Source organism: Perna viridis, chromosome 13 (genome assembly GCF_037379345.1).
Source record: "Perna viridis isolate PV_CMFRI_1.1 ecotype Kerala chromosome 13, ASM3737934v1, whole genome shotgun sequence".
Taxonomy (NCBI): Eukaryota; Metazoa; Mollusca; class Bivalvia; order Mytilida; family Mytilidae; genus Perna; species Perna viridis.
The window spans coordinates 29,703,216-29,726,251 of record NC_142457.1 but is presented as its reverse complement, the minus strand read 5'-3'; the positions used below and the strand labels follow the sequence as shown (position 1 = coordinate 29,726,251).

Genomic DNA, 23,036 nt, shown 5'->3' with positions numbered 1-23,036 from the left:
GACTTATAAGGGGCAAAAAGGGCCAACCCGAAAAAAATCGATTTTTTTATTTTTGGTCCGATTTTGCATAAAACATTTTATTGGATTCCCAAAAAAACTATTGCCTGCATTTAGCGTTGGAATTTTAGATATCTGTAATGATTTTCGAGTTATAACGGGTCTGGGGGCCATACTAAAAAAATCGACTATTTTTGGTCTGATTTGAATATTTTGTTATCAATTTGTACAATATAGTGTCAAAATCGTGTGTTGTGTCCATATAAATTGTAAGACCTTAATATGCTTAAGTGTGTCAAAAACTAACATTGTGTCCACGCTTGCCCCAATTGTTCGGGGTTAGATCACTACTGTCGTATCATGCTGCACTCGACGAAACTTTGTATTAAAATTGTCGAAAGGCTAAGGCAAAATATCGAAATTCCAAATATTTTGGGAAAAGATAGTGTTTCAGTATGTTTAATATATCCTAGTGTCAAGATATACAAACGGACAAATAGACCTTGGTCCCCCAGGTTGACTTCGAATTTGGTTCATTTTCTTGTTTTCGACGTGCTACTAGATCTTACCCCTTTTTACAAAATGAGGCGATTAACATGTTTTTTGCTGTATTATAGGTTACCAGTATATGGAGGCTTAGCCCTAGTAGGGACCTAGGGGATCAAATCATTATAAAGCCTTCTGTGTAAGTCGAATTTAAATAAAAGTAAATATCAGAATGAACCAAATAATTATTTTGACTGCCAGAACATTTATACAGGTTTTGTATTAGAAAAGGGAATTGAAAAAAGCTACACGTTACGTTTAATTCGTCATGCTCAAAATTTCAACTGGATACTACAAGGAGTTTTTTAGTAACAAATTTGTATCTTTTGTCACAATATCTTCCTCACTAAGAATACATGAAGAACTGGAACTTTTATTGAAATCAAAGATCTGCATTATATGTAACAAGTAACTTTTTATTCAAATAACACCTAAAACCTTTCACAACGTTGGTACTATTTACCCATTCTCCTATTTCAAACTCGTGGGAGAAATAGGTTTGTAAACCTAGAAAATATATTCCTACAACTAATACGAAATATTTTGAAATCAGACAGGAGTTACTTCCACTTAACGTAATGCATTGAATACAGTTTATATTCGAGGATTTATAGGTCCGTAGACAATTTTTAAAAAAAAAAAATTTTTTATAGAAATGCATACTTCTGTAATACAATCATTTTGAACTATAAAGTGCATGACATTTTAAATCTTTCAAATAAATAAAAAATTCCGGCAAATTTCATGTAGCATACTTTATTATAGAAACGTAATTATTTCTCTTTTTAAGATTATTATTACTGACAGAGTTTTTTTCTATCAGCAAAATGCCTTCTAGGGAAACAACAAACGAAATTATCATAGTTCCCAGAGTCAAAGTATTTTTTTTATTATCATTCAAAACTAATAAGATACATGTATTGAATATTGTTTATTATACTTAACAGTATAGTTCTCAGGACTAGAAAATAATTGTATGAGTAATATGTAAGTGTACATGCATGTTGATAAAAGTTACTGCACAGGCTCTGAATTTAAGGAGCCACAACTCCCCATCCCCCTAAAACCTAATGCAACATAATTTCTACTACTTAGGGTTCTACTTACTCGCACCCCCCCTAACCTGAAATCCTGGATCCACCCCTGCTGCATTTTCGCTACCTTAGTTTATTACAATTTCTTAAATGCACTTCATAGCATCATATCAGACTTATACGTATGTTCTATCATTTGAAATATATTGAGAAGTATGTATGCATCATTGATTAAAAAAAATATTATATTATTTACAGTTTTACGTGTGTATGTCTGCGAAAGAAAGATAACTGTTCCGGAGCTAGTGATACCTACAGCATGTATAAGCTGGATTTTATATGTAAATTTCAGAAAAAAGTACACCGACAAATTGGTACATGTAGTCGTCACCTTTTTTATGATCAGAATGGAATTGTTAAGCTTCTAAGGTCGACGAAACATTTGTACTGTATTCTTGAAGGGACAGACAGTATGCAACACGTTGTATCAAATCAGTTTAATTCATTGAGAATGAAGTTTTCTGTATCTTATAGAAGGAAAGAAAATTGGATAATGATCTTTAGGCTTTGAACTCTTTTATCTCTGAATTGATTATATTATAAACCCTAAGGATGTCTTTAATATAAAAAAACATTGTGCTAAACTGATGAAGGAAAACAGAGAAAGCTTTGTAAAAAAATAATTATACAAAAAAAAACTACGAATATTGAATTATTAAAAATGACAAGAAATAACTACCTCATACTTAAAAAAAAACAAAACAAAACAAACAAATCACGACAAAAAATAATGAGTACTTCAAAAATAAATGCATTCTCTATGTGTTTCATCCTAGTAGTGGTGTATGTATTGAATTTGCTACTTGCTGCAGCGTTTTTTCTCTTCTTTGTTGTAATTTCTCCTGAGGCTTGTTTCAGAGTTATCAAGGGAACCAACATTCTAGCGGAAATCAAAAGAATCGAATCCAGGGACAAAGACCAGAGATGGGAAACAGACACATACAACAAAGAACTTAAAACCAAAATAATACGTAGTTCTAAAATAACAAAATTAAGTCAGCACCTTGGGCTAAACTAAACTCTGGGAGCACGGACCACGTCAGTTTGTGTGTTATCGACGCCTATTGAATTCCCTCTTTTATATACATGTGTCCACGTTTTATTGTTACTTTGTTTTTTTTATTTTCTTTATGAACTTTTAAAACAAAATGTAATTAAATTTTGAATTACTGTCATCCTGATTCCAGTCTTACAGGTAAGTTCATCATGTGAAGCTATTCTGCTTATTAAGTTTTATTGTAGCCGATGTGGCTAAGTCATTTCAAATTACATGTAATGAGCATGAGTCTTTCAATTAAAAAATGACCAACACAAGAGAGTGGTACTTAAATGTTGGTTAGCAACTACATGTAGTGGCACAAAGTAAAATTCTCGTTGATTAAAGCAAAATATTAACCAGCTACTAATAATTCGCCAAGTTTGTTTTGGTACTTTTATATTCGTTTTTTTTTGTTGGTCATGGGGTAACCAAAACTTAAGACGCAAAAATGGTTGGTTACTACATAACCTTATTGATAGGCAACAAACCCAGACATTAGCAAAAATGTATATAAAAAGATGGATTGTCCTGTTACAAATCGCAATGCCAAGGAAAAACCGGCAAGGGTCCTGCATACGTTATGTATTCCCATGGAAATTGCTGGATAAACCAGGTTTTATAGCGCACAGAACTTCAGGTCAAGCACAAACACTACACGTGACATAATTCATGGAACATATTCTATGTTAATTTATGGAAAAGCGATGTTCTCAATTTAAGCAACAAACAGAAAAGTGACTTAACACGATATAGAAAAAAAAAGATAAATAAATAAAAAAAAATAATAATAACAAAAAAAAATAATCGAATATCTTTACTTTTAAAATTGTTACAATGGTTGTATAATGATTGCATGTTTATATTTTAAGTACATTAGAATGCACATTCGTTGAAGCGATAGGGGCCAAAGTTTAGTTTATAAACTAAAAGTAAAAATCAATTCTAAGTTATCTGACACTTAAAAATGGATATTTTCCGGTTTTAAACTTTATTACATGAGCAAATGGACTAAAATAATTAAAAATAATAAATAATTAAATTTCAACAATGGGATTATTCAAATATGTCAAAATCGGAGCACATTATATACACGTGAAACGAGAAATCTGCATTAACAATGGAGCAAGCCAAATAAAACGAACACATAAAGGAAATGCCATTGAAATGGTAGTTCTAAAACTTGAAATATGACTAATAAGCAATTCATTGCATTATTGATATTTGCTATATTCGACTGTATTACAATGTAACTCCATACAGGAAGGACTTAGGAACCTGCATGATCAATACCTTAGAATTATTACATTAGTGAACATGAAAATAGTAGATTTCGAAGTAAATATGTGTATATATTAAAAGACATTTGTTACAAATGTGAAAGCTTTCATTGATAAATGTCATTTGTATGAATTATAAGGTATAGATTTAAAAAAAAACCAAAACTATGACCTTTGAATTGAAGAGCTATTAGCCATTCATACTTTCAAATTCAGTGTTTTTTTTAAATCATTATGAACATGTTCTAATATGTCACGCTATACCTAATACACTTACATGTTCTGAAATTGATTCATAATTAATGCTTAATTGAAGTCGCAAAGATATTCCCTTTTTAAACAGGTATTATTATCATATTATTATATACAACTTTTATACAGCGCCGATACTAAAATATTACTCTTAGCGCTTTACATTAAATGATATTAAATACATTATACAATGTAATTGTACATACAAATACTTGTCTATATCATGGATATGTAAACATGATAATATAAAGTCATACGCAAAGAAAACAAATATCCAAATTTCATACATGGAAAATGGACACAAAAATAAATAGGTATGGAACTTAGACCAAAAGGAAATCTTTATTAATAGAGAAGTTAATGATTAAAAGACTATCAGCACAGACAAAAATAAAATACCAAAATATCATTAGAATACTAGTAGTACAAATAAGAATAAGAATAGTTTACTGAAAATGCAGATGTGCAGGACCAATAATTAAATAAAAAGAATTTTCTGTCATCCATGGCCAGTTTGGACAGGTGAGTCTTGTTTCTTAAAATGTTCAAAGCTTTAGATTATGCCATGTCAAAACGTCGTTCTCGGTATGTTTTTGTCCTTCCATGTTGATAAATCTAGGAACTGGCCCGTGATGGTAAAGTTCTTGATATCGTTTTATTATTTGTTTCAGTAAATAATTGGGTACGGTCAAGAACATATAGATAAATGTTTTGTTAAAGCATATAAGTTTTATGGGTAGCCAACCAAGCGAGGAGAGCCGCTATTTTCTACAGACGTTAAAGTTAATTCGGATAATACTCGATGATTTCGAACAGAAATTTTTTTTATCATAGTTCAGGCGATTATTGACTGATGATGCCACCAGTGACAGAAATGAATGATCGAATTTGTCCTTTTCGAAAAAAAAGTAATCAAGGGAACTATGATTCCAGCGGAAATCAATAGAATGTAATCCAGGGACAAATACCGGACATGGAAAACAAACAAACAAAAATTATAAAAAAATATATATAAAATGACTAGAATAAAACACACAAAGTAACAAAAGTAAGCTCGGACTAAAATCTGGGAGAGTGGACCAGGTGCACCGGTAGGGTAAGCATCCTCTGCTTTTCTTGAATCACCCACCGAGTTGCTCATAAAAAGTCAAGACCAGAATAGACGAAAAAAGACAGACAAACTTTGACACGTTGAACAAATCAGTTTGCATGGTGCAGATGGATACACCATACCGATCCAATATTTCATTTAGACGACCATTTTGAAATTTTAGACACTTTTTTCTCATTTGCCATTGTCTTATCGAATTACATACCAAGATTTAGAATTTCGACAAATGTGGCATCTTTTACAACACATCCATCGAATTTCAAATAGCTGTCAACAAATCTGTTGAACGTTACTTTTGGAATTGAATTATAAGTACAAATCTATCTTTATAATAAATTTTATTTCATTCATAAACTTAAGTCCGGTAGGTTAACTTCAAAATGTGGGGCAATAGCCTTCCAATTGTCGATAAGTTGGATAATTTTGTATATTAGATTGTTAGTTGCCTAAAATTCTAACTCATTTCAGGTTTGTTTTGCATACGTCGACAGTTAGCTTCGAAAACATGCAAATGATACATGTGTTCGAAGCCAGACCTTTGATACCCTGGGTACGCCATACTTCAATTCCAAACTATCTGATTGTAGGCCTTCTTTAGAAATTTAAAGAGTTCTCTTACAAAGGTAAGAGTCAAGCAATCAAGTCATTGATCGAGCATTACAATGTAAGTTTTATTATCTTAGGTTGTCACCATGTAGTGGTGAAACCGCAATAACGCGGTTTCTGTAGAGTGACGGATACGATAAGTAGATTGAACATTGTTGTGTATTTAAAGTCATTCTAATCAATGCGATTTCTGAGACGCGTTGATACAGGTTTTTTCCGAAACTTTGACATAGAAGACAAATTTAAAACAGGCCGATATTTTTTTGCGATGTATGTCAAAACTCATTTTTTTTTAATAAATCAATTGCATTCTTAAGCGAACTTGGTTCGCAAGACTCGCCAAAAGATGCATTGATGTATTATTAGTTGAAGTGATTGGAGACATGGTTTGAGATGTGATGTTGATAAAGGGAACGGTTACCATGACTTCTGAGCAGCCTTCAGTACAATCTTACACATTTCACCTATACTGATATAGAATCAGATTTTTTAGCTGATTGCCAAAAATTCTATATCGGCACGCATGGGATGATTGTTGTTGGTATTTTCCAAATGAGCGTTTTTTTAATTTATTTCTGGTGGTTTCAATATTATTCATAAAAAAATCTTTTAATCAATTTTAAAGCCTATGTAACATGCTTTGTGTTTTGTAGAGTAGTAGTCTCGTTTGAATTGTAAGAATAAGCCGCTGAGTGCATTACGTGTGTCTCGATATAGTAGCTAATGAACTGTAAAATTGGACTTCAGCTTTAGCTTTTCGGCTTTCCATTGATCTTGTTTATCACTTCGAATTTCTCCTGATAACCATTCGTTTTCGGACGGATAACTATTGTTTTGTCTGAAAAGTTGCATGCTGACCCACTAAAGAACCTAGTTCTGATTTATATACTACCAAAAAAATGGTTAACCACGCCTTCTAAAAAGGATATGGAATATGATATATACAGCAATATCTCATATGAAATCATATTTGTTCCCATCGTGAATTTGCAATACGTATAAGTTTTTCTCTGTCCGATAGGTTTAAGTAAGGACAAATGTGAATGTGTAGCAAAATGACCAGCTGACGATTGCCCTTTATTGCCAAAAAAGACTAGGATCGAAAATATGTGGAATATCTGCCATGATCATTCAATCGACTTTAGAAATTTAGAAATTTAGAAATTCGATGACACCCAATGTATAATCATTTCAGTGAGTCATGCCCGAAGCGTGATATTTGAATCCATATTCGTTGAAAATATCAAGAAAGGTGTTCGTCGGTTATAATCAACTTGCCAGCGGACGCTGATATAATGACGGAAATTTTAACCATTCCTTAAAGAAAGTAGCAGTCTTTAGATCATTTTAACTTTAAAATGGAAGTCTGTAAAAACTATTAGTCTGAAACGAGTATCGTTCATTTGTAATATTATGTCAATATACTGGGTATGATGTGAAAACATACCGATAACGAATAAAGATTGAATAAGAAATTGTTTTTAAAGACCACATCAACTCCTATTTGTGAGTCTCTCGATACATGGAGGGTATCATGACCTCCCGATAGCATTTTCGAAATTACGGATCACATGTGACCTCGATTGTCTAGTTGAAATTATGCACAACCAGTTTAGTTTCTCCTTTGTCAAAACTATGGTTAGAGACTTATTCAATAAAACGATTTTGTGAAGTCTTGCACATTTGATTAAGATATTGTTTATTGCAATAACGTATACCTAAAATTCAAAGTCACGAAATATCGATTTACACAGCTAGATTATATAGTATAAATGACCCGTATATATAACATTGTCTTATTAATAATACATACTTGAAATATTATGATTTGGTTTAAGATCGTCAGATAGAATTGTATAGTAATTCTATTTTGTTTTTTTAGAAGCGCCCGAGAATTCCTGGTCTTCTACAGTGAAAGTATTAGTTTATATGAGCTTCATGCAGTGGGTAGTGGATAAATTAAGCATTTCTGACTTCTTGTAAAATCTAAAATTACGGACTACAATATCAAAGACTAATTATGCGTTACTGGTATTTAATATAACTACTTGACCAACTTTTATGTGTTACCAACAATACACCGATGCGAATATATAAACACTTTATTTTAGCTACCATGTTTTAAAGAAAGGTCAAGCCTTATTTTTAGGGATTCTTATTTGAAGCCTCGATGCCATACGGTCCACCACGACCAAATGATCTTTTGTAATATAAGTTAAACAATAATACGTATATTACAAATTTCAGTAAAACTTTAGTATACGTAATTGGTCATTTTGTACGCAAACTATGCGTAGAGCATTCAACCTGATCCTTGTTAATAACTACATTTCAAGTCCGTACAATTAAATTATTAAGCATATCATTGTCTTTGTATGACTTACGTAGCATATAAATGCCTTCAAAACATTACCTAGTTACCAAGTAATATCAAGCAGGATGTCAAGAGACCTCGGAAGAAATCCAGGTTTTAAATACAAACCAGAACGTCTGGCTCTGTTCCCTTATACTATGGACGTGTAAGTATTGTAATTAAGACAAGATAGGGGCAATAGGGTAATTCTTGTTTTTGCGAGTGCACATTTGCACATAATAAAATATTCATTGATGAAAAAGATAGAGAAATTGTTTTGAATGTATGTTACAATGAGGGAAACAACTAATGCCAGTCAACGATATAAACTAAAGCACTCTTTTGTCTTTTCTAATCTATACTGATAGGAAATATGAACACATCAATGAAATGCAAGACATTATATGTGTTCCACCAATTTGATTAATGAATCCCGATTTGTATCGTAAAATGTTTTATCAAATTTTACTCTTGAATCTGTCAAGCCAAGTGCGGGTCTGGGTGTCAAACGAATGGGCCCACGGCAGCGCTAAGCTTGCAAAAGGTGACTAAATAGTTCTTAGAACACTTGCAAATGGCTAGGCCGCTCTGGTGTCGTCAGGTATTAATACGGGAAACATGACGGCAATCAAAATTTGTAAACCCGTTGTCCTTGTGTCCCATCCCAAATTTCATCGTCATCATCATGTAATGTTCATTTTGTCATCCATTTCATGTTCATCGCCTGAATATAGCTGAAATAATGCTGCCTGAGTGTTAAACCCCAACAATCAATCAATCATGATTCTGTCAAACCTTTTTCAACATTTTTTCTAGAATGCTATCTTTTGATTTTACACTGATTTTCAAATAAGTTTAAAATAATCAGTTTATCAGTACAAGAACAGAATATTGAAATTCATAATTTTTGGTGCATGTATAAGTACATCTTATGAAATCTCTGTACATCACATAGCTACTACGAATATAGGTCAGAGTCCACACAAGCTATATCGTGGGTCTATAGCATTTTTAAATTAGTAAAATTGAAATTTCAATAACTGATACATCTTTTCACTTTCCACGGAAATGTAAAAATAAATAAACAAACTAAGCAAGAGAGAAATCATAATAACAATAAAAAATAATAAACAACGCAAACAAAAACATAAATAAAACAACAGGCTACACTGAAAAAACGATTTATTGCGTAAAAAGTATATCATGTACATCTAATATACAAAAGTTAAGGTAATATAAGAATAATAAAATCTTCATTAACATACTTAGCACATATATGCTGTTATCAAGGAATAATTCTTTGATTTAGACACATTTTGATTTTTTTTATACAGGCAACAGAATCAGAAATCAAGACTGAAAAGAAATAAGGCCTATAAAAGAGGGGGAAAGCAGACAGAAATGAACCCGAAAAAATGGTAACTATTATGTCATACCTGTTTGCGTTTCAGGTCAGTAGTCCAGTATGTGATGTTACCTTGCAATTCATTTTTTCACTTTTATAATGTCATTTAATTTTTTGTCGCCATTAAATCACCACTTCAACAATACAAATGCAATGTCACAAATGAATTGATAGCATTCACCGAATCGTCAAATGAAATGTGTTTACAACTTTAAAATATGACCACAAAAAGTATCTTATGATTTAAGGATAAATTGTATACGAAGTTATATATTTTATAGGACTTTAAAAGAAGGATTACAAGGTGCGTCTAATGTCGAAGAAGACCAAAATCAACCAAATACTTTTTATTCCAGCATCGAACAGTAAGTCACCAAAAATATAACTGTGCTCAAACTCTGGGTATTTATATTTGTTCTGAATGCAGAATGTTTAAATTGTTATGTATTTATGTTGAATCCAAAACAAATGTAAAGGAAATGCAATGTAAAACTAACCGGTAAACGTTTTCAGCAATTGTTTAGATTTATTCTCATTAAACTGTAAAAAAGCGTCTTATCCATTTGTTCAATTTTACCGGCTATCAATTATTCAAATAATAATGTTTAAATCGATCTTTTTATTACCAATAAGTCTGTTTAATGCTACCCTACATACCCTAACATATTTCATTGGTATTTTTTTCATAAAATCCCGCTACACTGTCATTTTGTAATTGTAAAACTATTACTAGACACGTTTTGATGGAGTATATTCTTGAAAATGTCAATTTCAAATTATGAATTAATTTATGCACAAACAAAGGCAACAAGAAACATTAGACGATACGATTGTTGACGCGAAGGAGTACACCGACAAGTCTACGAATACGTAAGTGAAGTATAAAACTTCCCAATTATACCAAATACCAACCCCCTTTCCCATTGTCCCCATTCCCATTCTTCATTCATAGTTTCACATTCCACATAGAAACATTCCAATCTCCATAGTATATTTCTTAGCAAATATTTGTTTATTCAAATATCTTCAACTTTGGAGCTGTAGTTAAATTTAATACATTTTTGAATCTAATATCCCCATTCAAAATCCCCATCGCCCTATATGCCATCCGCATCCGCATCCCAATTCCCAATTCCACATCCCCCATATACCATAGAATGTGAATCTTTCCCAAAATAAGTACTGTATAAATCCTAAATCGAAGATTACTGGGTATCTTAAGTGTGATTAAATAATATGATAAACATACTACAGTATTAGGTAAGAAAATCAAAATAAAAAAATAGAACCATAGGAAAAAGAATGCATCGAAGAGATTCAAGTAAAATATCATGGATCTAGGAAAAAGAGGTTAGCATGGTTAACAATAAGGAAAAAAAAAACTTAGTAATAACACATATAAACTTACTCAAGTATATTCGGTCAAGCCTGGTTGACATAAATACCTCTGATCTATAAATGACTGTGATTTTTGTGTTTGCCATTACTAGGGTTTTTTTTTGCTTTTGTAAACAGAACAGACACGCAGTAGAAACATTTAGCTCGTGTTTTTGTCCAACAAACCTGATCTTTGACTACCAAATGCTTTTAAAGAAATCTGATCAGAAGAATATTTAACATCGGATATTTTTTTTAAGAAATCAGTTCAGCAGGAAATTTATCATCGAATGATTTAAATAGTAATCAAGGGAACCAAGGTTATAGCTGTAATCAAAAGATTGTAGTTCACGGAAAAAGACCACAAATGAAAAAAAAAACAAACAGATAAGTAATTAAATAAACAAACAAATTAAGAAATACCAAAAACAAAAAAAAACATTTCAAGCAAAAAAAAAAAAGATGATATATTTTTGTTTTGTTTTCTGTGCTTTGCGCATTATGTATTGGGTTGACATAGAACTATTGTTATATTTAACATATACACATGTACTTGTTTAAATAGACTTTAATTGTATAAACAGACCAGAAATATTTTGTTCAATACCACAAAAAGATGAAACACATAGGACAAAGTGGAAGAGAAAGACGAAAAAGAGTAAATCAAAGAAAAGGTAAAATTTTTTGTCATACTCGTGTTTGTCTTTAGTCAGGGGCTTGAAATTTCCAGGTTGACGTGTTTATCATTTTCATTTGTCTCGGCTTATACTGTCATGTTAGTTTTATTAGTCAAAGGTGAAACAATCACATTATCAATATATTACTTGCTCATAATTTTTCAAATGACACAATAGCAAAACCAATTTGTCTTTGGATTCTAATGATTTTTATTTGTGATTTGAAAGTAAGTTGTATGCAAAATTTTATTAATTGTGGTATTATTACAAGTATCCTAATGACCAGAAGGCGAAAGTTGGTTTCTCCCGTAAAATTGAAACACTATAATTCTAAGTGAAGGAGTAGACAATGAATATACTTTACAATAGTAAAAGCCTTGGAGTAGCTCAGTTAAGCAGAAATTATAATTCATGTAATTAAACGTTAACAACGCCTTACGACTTCCGTCAGGTATAAAGAGTACTAGTAGGGAAACACCATTATCAACGTAGTCTTTATAGAGGTGACTTAATTTTGATTTTTATATTTTTATACCAAAGGGTTGTTCCATGTGAACTTTGAAGATCATGTTAAATTGTGAAATTAAACTTTTGAGGTTATCGATATTTTGAAAAAGATGATGACAATTTCGAAACGAATAGTTTTGTGGTTGTGACACAAATTTCCTTCTTTTTTATGCGCTCATCCGTAAAACCGGGAATCAGCTTATTTCAATTGTATTATACATCAATCGATTTACACTTATCAAAATTATAGATCTAAATATCTACATGGTTTGACCGATATACATAATAACCAACGCTTATCGATCATATACGTTTAATCGTTTTACGTGAAACACACACACACACACACACACACATAAAAGAAAGGTAAAAGCCCATTTTTTAACTATAACCTATTACACAATTATGGTAAACGACGTAAAAATGTAGATTTTAAATTTTTTTCTTGAAATCTACTTTTCTTCATATTTTCTTTAAACATGAAAACAATATGTTTACAATAACTTTTAGATGAAATACTTTAGATAGATAGAATGTCGTGCGTTCTGATTTATGTGATGTTGCTTTAAATTGAATTTAAGTTGTCAAAATGAAACGATTCCTAAACAAAGACTATTGTAGGTGAAATGTAAAGCCACTTTTAAATAAGTGTTATACAATTGTGCATATTATCTTTTCGGTAAATTCAATTGTTTAGTCTTATGCATATTTTTAACAGGATATTAAAAGAAGATTTATCAGAAAGGCTAAAAGTCGAACAAGACCCAACCCAACCAAACACCTCCAATTCCAGCGCCGAACAGTATGTTTCTTACAATGTAATTCGCTAAAATTCTGGCCCATTATACTTAGAGTGCAAACCTGTTTGATTTGATATGTTAAAGCCAATACACATTGAAGGCAAGCGCAATGCACACTCGCTGAACTTTGTCCAATATTCAAAACTGAATTAAGTTTTATTTAACTGTACCAAAATGTGTTTTATCATATTTTTCTTGAGTTAATCATGTATGTAAATAGGAGGCCTTCAGAGGAAAATGATTACGAAGCAGCAGATAGATTTACTGGTACTTTGCAAGAAGATACGAAAAAGCCAATCTCGAAGAACATGTACGTTGAACTAGACTTTCATTACAAAACGTACAACGAGAAATAGGCGGATTTTCCTAGCCATGCACTTTCAATTCGTACCCACAAAGTGTGCATTTTTTACTTTGAACGAATGCTCTTTTAAAATCTATACACAAATAGTTGCTAATAAATCTCATTTAGGTACACATTTTGTTAAGTGAAAATGTACCACACAAAATTAAAGTTTTTAAATTATTTAGTATATACCAAAGTTAATAAAACGACATATATATATACATATGCAAACGTCTCAGAATCTGACGACTCTATTCGCTACACTGTTCCATCGGATCAAATTGATGTATGGAAGATACGTAAACGTATAAAAAGGTCTGAAAAATTCCCAATGATGTTAGAACTATCAAATTTGCGATGCAAATTTTGGTCGTTCCCTCCGCGGGACCCGAACTCGTACCGCTGTGATATCTATGGCAACACCGCCTGTACGTAGTCCAGCGCCCTAGACCACTCGACCAGCAAAGCTATAATAAATATAGCTTTCGCTGGCCTGGTCATTCCTCCTCGTAGGATTAATCTAGGGCTGTAACATAATACACGATGTATGATAGTACGGGACAGTTCATTTAGATGTTATTATGTAGGATAGAGGATCAAATTAATGATGCATGTCACAACAAATTAATAATATACAAACGTCTCAGAATGTGACGACTCTATTCGCTACACTGCTCCATCGGATCAAATTGATGCAGGGAAGATACGTAAACGTAAACATCTAACTGAACTGTTCCGTACTACCATACATCGTGTACTAAGTTACAGCCCTAGATTAATACTACGAAGAGGAATGAACCGGCCAGCGAAAGCTATATTTTATATGGCTGGTCGAGTGGTCTAGGGCGCTGAACTTTATACAGGCGGTGTTGCCATAGATGTCACAGCGGTACGAGTTCGACTCCCGCGGAGGGAACGACCAAAATTTGCATTGCAAATTTGACAGTTCTAACATCGTTGGGAAATTTTCAGACCTTTCTATATATATATGTTATATATATACGATACCGGTTCACTGACTTTAGATAACAGTTATTTTCTAATAAATATGGAAAATACGAAGTTATGTTCAGACAATATCGAATATTATAGTTTGAGACTACATTTCTACCCCGCCTCCCCCCTTCCAAAAATAAAAGAAAAAAAAAGTAGCACAAAAATAAAAAAAGTAGCAACTTATTGTTTCCAATTTACAATTATAAAAATTATAGATCTAAATATCTACATAGTTTGACAGATACACATAATAACCAAACCTTATCGATCAAATACGTTCAATCGTTTTACACGAAACATCCGAACATACACATATAGTATATAAAAAAATGCTAAAAGCCCATTTTTGAACGATAAAGTATTACACAGTTTTGGTAAACGACATAAAAATGTGGATTTTAAAATTTTTTCTTGAAATCTACTTTTCTTCATGTTGCTTTAAATTGAATTTAAGTTGTCAAGATGAAACCATACCTAAACAAAGACTATTGTAGGTGAATTGTAAATGCAATTTTAAATAAGTGTTATACAATTGTGCATATTATCTTTTCGGTAAATTCAATTGTTTAGTCTTATGCATATTTTTAACAGGATATTAAAAGAAGATTTATCAGAAAGGCTAAAAGTCGAACAAGACCCAACCCAACCAAGCACCTCCAATTCCAGCGCCGAACAGTATGTTTCTTACAATTTATCTGTGCTAAAATTCTGGCTCATTATACTTAGAGCGCAAACCTGTTTGATTTGATATATTAAAGCCAATACATATTGAAGGCAAACGCAATGCACACTCACTGAATTTTTCCAATATTCAAAACTGAATTAAGTTTTATAGGAGGCCTTCAGAGGAAAATGATTACGAAGCAGCGGATAGATTTACTGGTACTTTGCAAGAAGACTTTGATTACAAAACGTACGACGAGAAATAGGCGGATTTTCCTATCCATGCATTTTCAATTTGTACCTACAATGTGTGCATGTTTTCATTTGAACGAATGTTCTCTTTTTTTGAGTTTATACATATATAGTAGCTAATAAAGCCAAATTTATTTACACCGATATCGAATATCAAAGATTGAGATTAAATTTCACACCCTTCCATAAAAAAAACAGATAAAACAATTACAAAAAAAGTAGCGCAACATGCAACATATTTGTTCCAACATGTAATTTCTAAAAGAATTGATACAGATATGAGAACATGATCATTTTTTGATAATAGTTTAATTTTCGATATCTGTATTTTAAGCGTCTCTGTTGATCACTTGTGGATTCTTAGGTCAACATGTGTAACGGGGGTTGGTAGGGCAATTGCTTGTTGGAATCATGGTTTATCTTTAAGCGGAATTAACGGGTATAAAAGACTCCTAACAAAATTTATTCTCGAAATGTGAAGATGGGCGCAGCTACTGGGAACATCGATACTGGTCGTCTCCATGTTTTTAAATCACAGAAAACAGTTACTAATAACTTTATAATATTCACCGGAGCACGATTTCTAGACTTCGGCAACACTACCAGCATGTCTGTTCAACGACAGTCCGACAGTGTTCTAAACAGTGACCTATGATAACATCAGCAGCCTAGGATCGCTTTATAAGGGTACTGCATCTGACAGGCCTGGCCGTGGCAACGACATAATTTCCCAAGTCTCCGGCGAATATCGGTAAAGACAATTAGTAACCGTTCTCGTAAAAATGGCTTTTGCATAAGACATCTTCACTCGTCAGCATCGATTTGCTGGTTTAAATGGTTCAACATACACATATGTAGGTAAAAGGCTTGAATTTGCAAAATTCTTGGCTTGTCTGGTTCAGCGATGATCAGGTTTCTAGTTTATGAGAAGAGGGGAATTTTTTAGATGCGGCATGCAATATCCTACACCCGGAAAACTAAACTGATGTTCATCCTTGTTATTCCTAACGCTCGATATAGATATGAGGTTTTGACACCACACATATTGCCTGCAATGAACCTTCGTATAAATTTGTTCACTGCGTCAATTCACAACCCGCACACAGCTCATACTACTTTTGATTTCCTAACGAACCAGAACAACACAGTCGTCTCCTGGGCGATAATCCCACCAGTTTAGAACCCAAAACAACTTTGTGGATTGTTTTGATTAAGCGTCAACCAGAACTTTAATCTCTGCAAGATTGATGAAGAATTCGTCGTCTGCTCCAAGTTATGCGGAGTTGGGTCCATACCTTGTTACAAGTAAACGGTCGGCAAAACAGATAATAAGTTTTAAAGAGTACTCAAGGGAACCACGATTCTAGCGGTATTCAACAGAATGTGATCCAGGGACAAACACAAGACATGGAAAACAGAAATATACTACAAAGAACATAAAGTAACTAAAATAATACATAAAACGCAACAAAGCAAATGAGCAACTCAGACTCCACTATTTACTTGGAGCACAGGCCAGGTGCACCGGTAGGGTAAGCATCTTCTGCTTTTCGAGAGACCCCTGCGAGTTTTTTTTTTTATAAATAGTCAAATCTAGGGTAGACAAAAGAGGAAAGGTTACCTATGACACATTGAACAAATCAGTTTTCATGGCGCAGATGGATACACCGTAACGATTCACGAGTTCAAGATCACAACCATACAACTTCTGTATGATGACTGCAATCTTGAAGCAAATTTACTCTATTCCTGAAGTCTAGCGCGATACAAAAATCTGCTTAGTTTCGGCAAGCTCTGGCATAACGTATGAGTTGTGATATGAACACTACACATGCATGTGCTGAAGACATGTTGCCACAGATGAAAGGAAATTTGAATGAAAAGTCATCACGTTTGTCGTAAAGTTTGTTCAATAGTTTTGCTTAACCATCGATTTCTAAGTGTAGGTCAAGATACGAGGCTGACTTCACCGCATGTGTAGTGTCCTTTATCTCAAGTTCTTTACCCATGTCAAAGAAAATGAGGAAATTACGACATGATATTTGCTCTCATGGTTGAATTAACTAATTATTGGTTAATATTTTGGAAATTAGGACATTGATCTTTCGGAAAAAACTTACGGAATCTTCTGCTTCTGGCCTGGACCTTAACTCAGATAAAATGTTATAATTTCAGACCAAACAGAAATCCACTTTCTAGAGGCCAGACTTTGTCTAGTCTAGTCAATACAATTATACCTTCTTAGGAGGCTCCCTTTGATAGAAATAAAACGGAATTTGTTACATCTAACAAATACAACAGCGTATAAACTACATAGAAATAGTTAATACTTTCAGGAATCACCAAAAAGTTGTCAATAAAAGTAAGCAATAAAAGTAAGCACACCTTTAAGTAAGCTGTGGTAGGCCTCGACAGCAAAGTAATACAATTAAACTCACTGATTATACGCAGGTGCTGATGGAATGTTCTCCGAGTTGAAAGGAAAGTTGACATTTCTGAATGAAAAGTAATCACGTTGGAGTAATGTCAGCTGAACGCAATGGACTTCAATTAAAACCTTAATGAATTTTAAAGTGTTAACAACCAGTGTACCATATTTCTGTGTAGTGTGATAATTATTGTTGTATCAAAAATAATGTTGAATATTTATTGTAAACTTTATTTTTGTCACGTGTTCTTTGATTGTTAGGTATAAAAAAAAACGAATTCTGATATCGAAACAGACGACATTCTGGTCAATGCATTTCCAATAAAATAGTTGTTATTAGTTATACTATTGTACATATTTTAAAAAATTGTTTGAAAAAATGAATTAATTTATGCACAGACAAGGGCAACAAGATACGATTTATCAAGAAAATGAAGACACCGACAGGTCTACGAATACGTAAGTGAACCGTAAATGACTATTATTACTGTGGCTTTTATCTAAATTAATCATTATGTTAAAAGATTCTATACTGAAAATACCATTAAACGAAAAATAATACCAATTTATCATAATAGAAACATAAAATGGGGAATAAGGTATAAAAAGTGCAAATCATATCCAATATCAGGAAACGTGGGAAGAGCGATTAATTTAGTTTCAGTAAATGTAAAGAAACATATATAGAATGAATTATTAGATAATTACACGTAATGAAAAATTGGGAGAGTAATTAAAGAAACACAGAGTCGAGTAATAGCTTAAAGAATATTATCCAAGGCCAACAACCAGAAAAGGGAAATAGACACCAACAAAAAAGAACACGAAAAAACAAAATAACCTTAAACAAAAATTTAAAAACAAATATTATTTTACCATGTCATCATTAGTTAAATGTGATAAATATTTTTGTTGCTTTTTAATTTTTGTTCACCAAACACAAACTTGAAATGTACAGTCAACACATCGATCATTTTTAAAATATTTGAAAAAAATGATTTTAATTTCTCGCATTAGAGTTAAAGTTTCTAGCCTTTTTTTACAAGTAGTAACGTTATCAATTTGACTTTCATTTATCCCCCATCAATTCAAAAGCCTCGTATATGATACGATTTCATACGATAGAAATTCAATACGCACAGATGCAAAGACAGACGAAGATAGCAATGAGGAAAAAAGTACAAAGCCGGGAGTTATTATCACTCTAAATTGGAATTAAATTTTTAAAAAATCAACATCAACCTGAAAAATTTTAAAACGACAATTTCATTTTGTAATATCACATGATCAGTTAAATATGGCAATGCACAGTTATACTCTACTATTTTTCTCTACCATCACAAATTTGCATTTACAGTTAAAACATCGACCATTCATGTATTAAATAATCATATTTGATTATTCTATAATTTTGGTAAAGGACTGTATTTAACTTCATTTAAGATGTACTAAAACTATCAATTCAAACGGATAGTTATTGTTCATCAAATCAATTAATATTTAGAACTTTTATCCTCATATAACATATATAATTTACTTGAAACACCAGGAATTTAGCAACAGCAGATGCAAAAACAGAGCAGGAAAGCAAACAAAAAATAAATAAAGATAAAATGACGTGAGTAAATAACTAATTAAGTAACTATTATCAGTGTGAATTGAACTTCCATTAGTAGTTAAACATTCAAACTCAAAGAACGGATGTTCTTATCTATTTGACAGAACAATTAACAATGATTTGTAATTTTAAACGACGCATTATTTCTTATCAATAAGAAATTATAGCTAGTGAGGATTAATGCATAAAAATGGTGAATTGAACGTTACTGACAACTCTTACTATGAACAGTATCGATATTAAACGAACTGTTTAAATTAGCATTATTTAGACATAAAGACATGAATTTGCGCAAAAATGAAGAGTGTTCCATAAAAGTAAAACTAAAAAAAGCAAAATTCAATGTTATTGAGAAAACAGCGATACAAGCCATTTTCGCAAAGGACAAAGATATATCAGTCAGGATAATTAATCAAATTATTTATGAGTTGATTAAAATATGACAATGAAAATGATAAACAAACATTTTAAACAGCAATTTAATCGTGTACCAGTTAAATGTGGCACTGTATATTTATTGTTTTACTATTGTTCTCACTTATCAAAAAATTGCACTACACATTTTGAATATCAATCATGCATAAGTCTATTTGTTAAAATTATATCAGTTGTGTTTTACAGATTCAGTTTACAGTTAGGATATATTATGTGTCAATTTCAGCTCAGAAGGTGAAAAACAAGTATATAGACCAAGAAGAATTTCCTTTCCATTTGCTGGCATTGTCTTGAAAATGATGTGTTTCTTTCTTCTTGTTTGTGTCATATTGGCAAGCGGGATTGTTTCCAGAATTTCCTTGCATATCATAATGTGGCATCTACAACCACCAGTGGAATCATCTCCGGATTTTAGCCGACTAGGAGGACTTCTAGTGAGGAAGAATAGTTACAATAGTACATGTGGATCCGTCACGGGAAAATTTGATGACAAATGGTCATGGGCTTTGCTCCTTACAGTCATTACACCACATGTTTTAACTTGTCTTTCTGCAGTTTTTCGTTTAATGTTTAAAACTAACGAACCATTGTCTCCATGTGTGACAGTTCCGGTAGGTTGAAAAAAATGTGTATTTAAGAATTTGAAACATTTGTGAAATAACAACTAAATAAATACAGAAATAAAACCCTACCTGAAAACCCAATTTAACGAAAATTACCAAAAACACAAGTCTATAGCAGCTATGATTCTTCAACGGAATAGGATGTAAATGTTAAGATAGTGCTGCTTGTATTAATTCCTTATTTATTCAAGACTTTAAACAATAGCTGATTTTACCAGGCACAATCCAGTGTTGATAGTAATAAATATGTTAACAACGTATTAAATTCCCTAGTCAGTTAATTAAACTGTGCCCTATAATAGCAAATATTCTCTCGAATTTAAATATGATGCATTTTAAAAATTACAGATAAATCAATGAATCATACAAAATATTAACATACCAACCATTTTATTGCAAATTTTATTCAGTGTTGCCAGTCGAAAAACAATTTCAAAATTTATTTGAAAAAGTTTGATTAATTTGTTTGCACTGCGAAGACGACCTTAAAGAACGTGTCTGATTTTGAATATCTTATATCTCATTAGCTTCGCTAGTTGGGTGTACCACAACATTGGCAATCGCAGTTTGTTTACATTTCTTGCGGGGGCAATCCCTTCTAAACAACCTAATGCAAAACTAGGAATAAATCGTTGGTATTTTAAGAATTTGAAATGTATAACGCTTCAATTTTTGATAAATCTGATACGAAAATAACCAAACAAAATATTTTGTTTTCTGTGAAAACACTTTCTTGATGCTTTCCTTTTATTTAGATCATCTTTATAGAAGTTCTCCATTCAGTTGGAGTAATTATGATGTCGTTTTGGGTTTTACCTTCTTTTGATCCAGTCACCGCGTCCGTTGTTTATCTAGGAATTATAATAGTTCCTGAGTGGATCCATCTGAGGAATAGTATTTGTGGTTCAGACAAATGTGAATCTGATACAAAAGATGACAAATCAACGAGTAATAGATGGGGAAAAAAATCGAACATCATCCAAAAGAAAAAAATCCAAGGACGAAAACTAGAAAAAACAGTTACAATAGTCGGAACTTTATCAAATATTACTGGATCGGTGTTGATAGCGTATAATATTAAAAGCAACAGCGGCCTTATTTCAATGTATATCATAGGATCGTTGCTAGCGTCAATACGATATTGGGAAAATTTTATTGATATGGGAGATAAAGACTCAAGGTATTTGGAATGGTTAAAATATGAACTTCACGTCGCAAGGACAAAAAACTCATTATTGACCAGCGGGATAAAGGTCTCTGTTCCAGTTGTTATAGTTTGCATCTATAATAGCTCTTTCGGAAAGGATATTTATGGAAACACTGATCCTTGCGTGGGCAATACACCGTTTGTGGTATCAGCAGTTAATATGGCTTGCAGTTATATATGTTATAAAGCATCAAAAACATTATGTGTAATTAATTGTCAGCGTGGTTTTAGTTTATCCATGATTATTATTCCGACTATGACAACATTTCTGCTTACAGGAATTTTAACAAGACCAACATTTTTAAACTTCATACATTCTGAACAATCTGATCTATTTTTCAATGAATGGAGTATTCGAGATATTCCGAAACTTGATGATATATGTCTTCGTTTGATGATATCGTTTATTTTGCTTAATGTCTCTGTCTTCATTATCACTTTCTATGTCTGGAAAACAAATGGTTATAAAAACGGAGAAACTAGAAGGTATGTTCGAAGAAAATTATTAGCAATTGTCTTTTGCTTTTAATTAACAATTGCAGTCTGATGAAAAAAAAACAAAACAAATATTTGGGTTGGTTTATATATATATATATATATATATATATATATATATATATATATAACGTATCAGAATGTAACGACTCTATTTGCTACACTGCTCCATCGAATCATCAAATTGATACAGGGACGATAACGTTAACTTATAGAAGGGTCTGAAAAATTCCCAACGATGTTAGAACTGTCAAATGTTTGAAGCAAATTGTTGGTCGTTCCCTCCGCGGGACTCGAACTCGTACCGCTGTGACATCTATGGCAACACCACCTGCACTAAGTCCAGCGCCCTAGACCCACTCGGCCAGCTAGGCTATACAAAAATATGGCTTTCGTTGGCCGTGTCATTCCTCCTCGGGGGATTAATCCAGGGCTGTAACTTAGTACACGATGTATGGTAATCCTACGAGGAGGAATGACCCGGCCAGCAAAAGCTATATTTTTACATAGCCTGGCTGGCCGAGTGGTCTAGGACTTAGTGCAGGCGGTGTTGCCATAAATAACACAGCGGTACGAGTTCGAGTCCCGCGGAGGGATCGACAAAAAATTTGCATCGCAAATTTGACAGTTCTTTGCTTTTTTTCACTGCAATTAAAAGTTTCATCTATCTTGTATACATAGCCAAAAATGGTCCCAGATTCCTATGATATTCAAATGATATTTTACATGACATCTTAATTAAATATGACTTTTTACATGATATGAGAGTCATACGATTATTAAAAGGTTATTACATGTTAATATTTGCTTGAAAACTTATGATAATTATATGCTTAAACATAGGCTTAGTATGACTATGCAATACTCATATTTAGACACACGATTATCATGTGGCTCTCGATTCATATGATTTCATACGTTGCAAACCAAAT

The 23,036-nt window shown here is 32.4% G+C and overlaps 1 protein-coding gene across 7 annotated transcripts in view; it reads left to right on the top strand.

Moving 5' to 3' along the window:
* Positions 1-8,297: 8,297 nt before the first annotated feature.
* LOC148600272 (chitin synthase chs-2-like) overlaps positions 8,298-23,036 on the top strand; it is a 29,090-nt gene continuing 14,351 nt past the window's right edge. For 5 of the 7 annotated variants that reach the window (XR_015918287.1, XR_015918288.1, XM_088559837.1 and 2 more), the window contains exons 1-12: positions 8,298-8,441; positions 9,610-9,693; positions 9,962-10,045; positions 10,485-10,550; positions 11,642-11,731; positions 12,960-13,043; positions 13,262-13,351; positions 14,975-15,058; positions 18,126-18,185; positions 19,276-19,344; positions 20,006-20,390; positions 21,158-22,095. Coding sequence is in view for 5 of the 7 variants with exons in the window: in XM_088559837.1 (XP_088415963.1) it covers positions 8,362-8,441; positions 9,610-9,693; positions 9,962-10,045; positions 10,485-10,550; positions 11,642-11,731; positions 12,960-13,043; positions 13,262-13,351; positions 14,975-15,058; positions 18,126-18,185; positions 19,276-19,344; positions 20,006-20,390; positions 21,158-22,095 (2,114 nt within the window). In the remaining 2 variants the exon portion in view is untranslated. Of the gene's footprint in view, positions 8,442-9,609; positions 9,694-9,961; positions 10,046-10,484; positions 10,551-11,641; positions 11,732-12,959; positions 13,044-13,261; positions 13,352-14,974; positions 15,059-15,774; positions 16,050-18,125; positions 18,186-19,275; positions 19,345-20,005; positions 20,391-21,157; positions 22,096-23,036 lie in introns of those variants that run through there. The other 2 variants (XM_088559838.1, XM_088559839.1) reach the window with 2 other exon arrangements.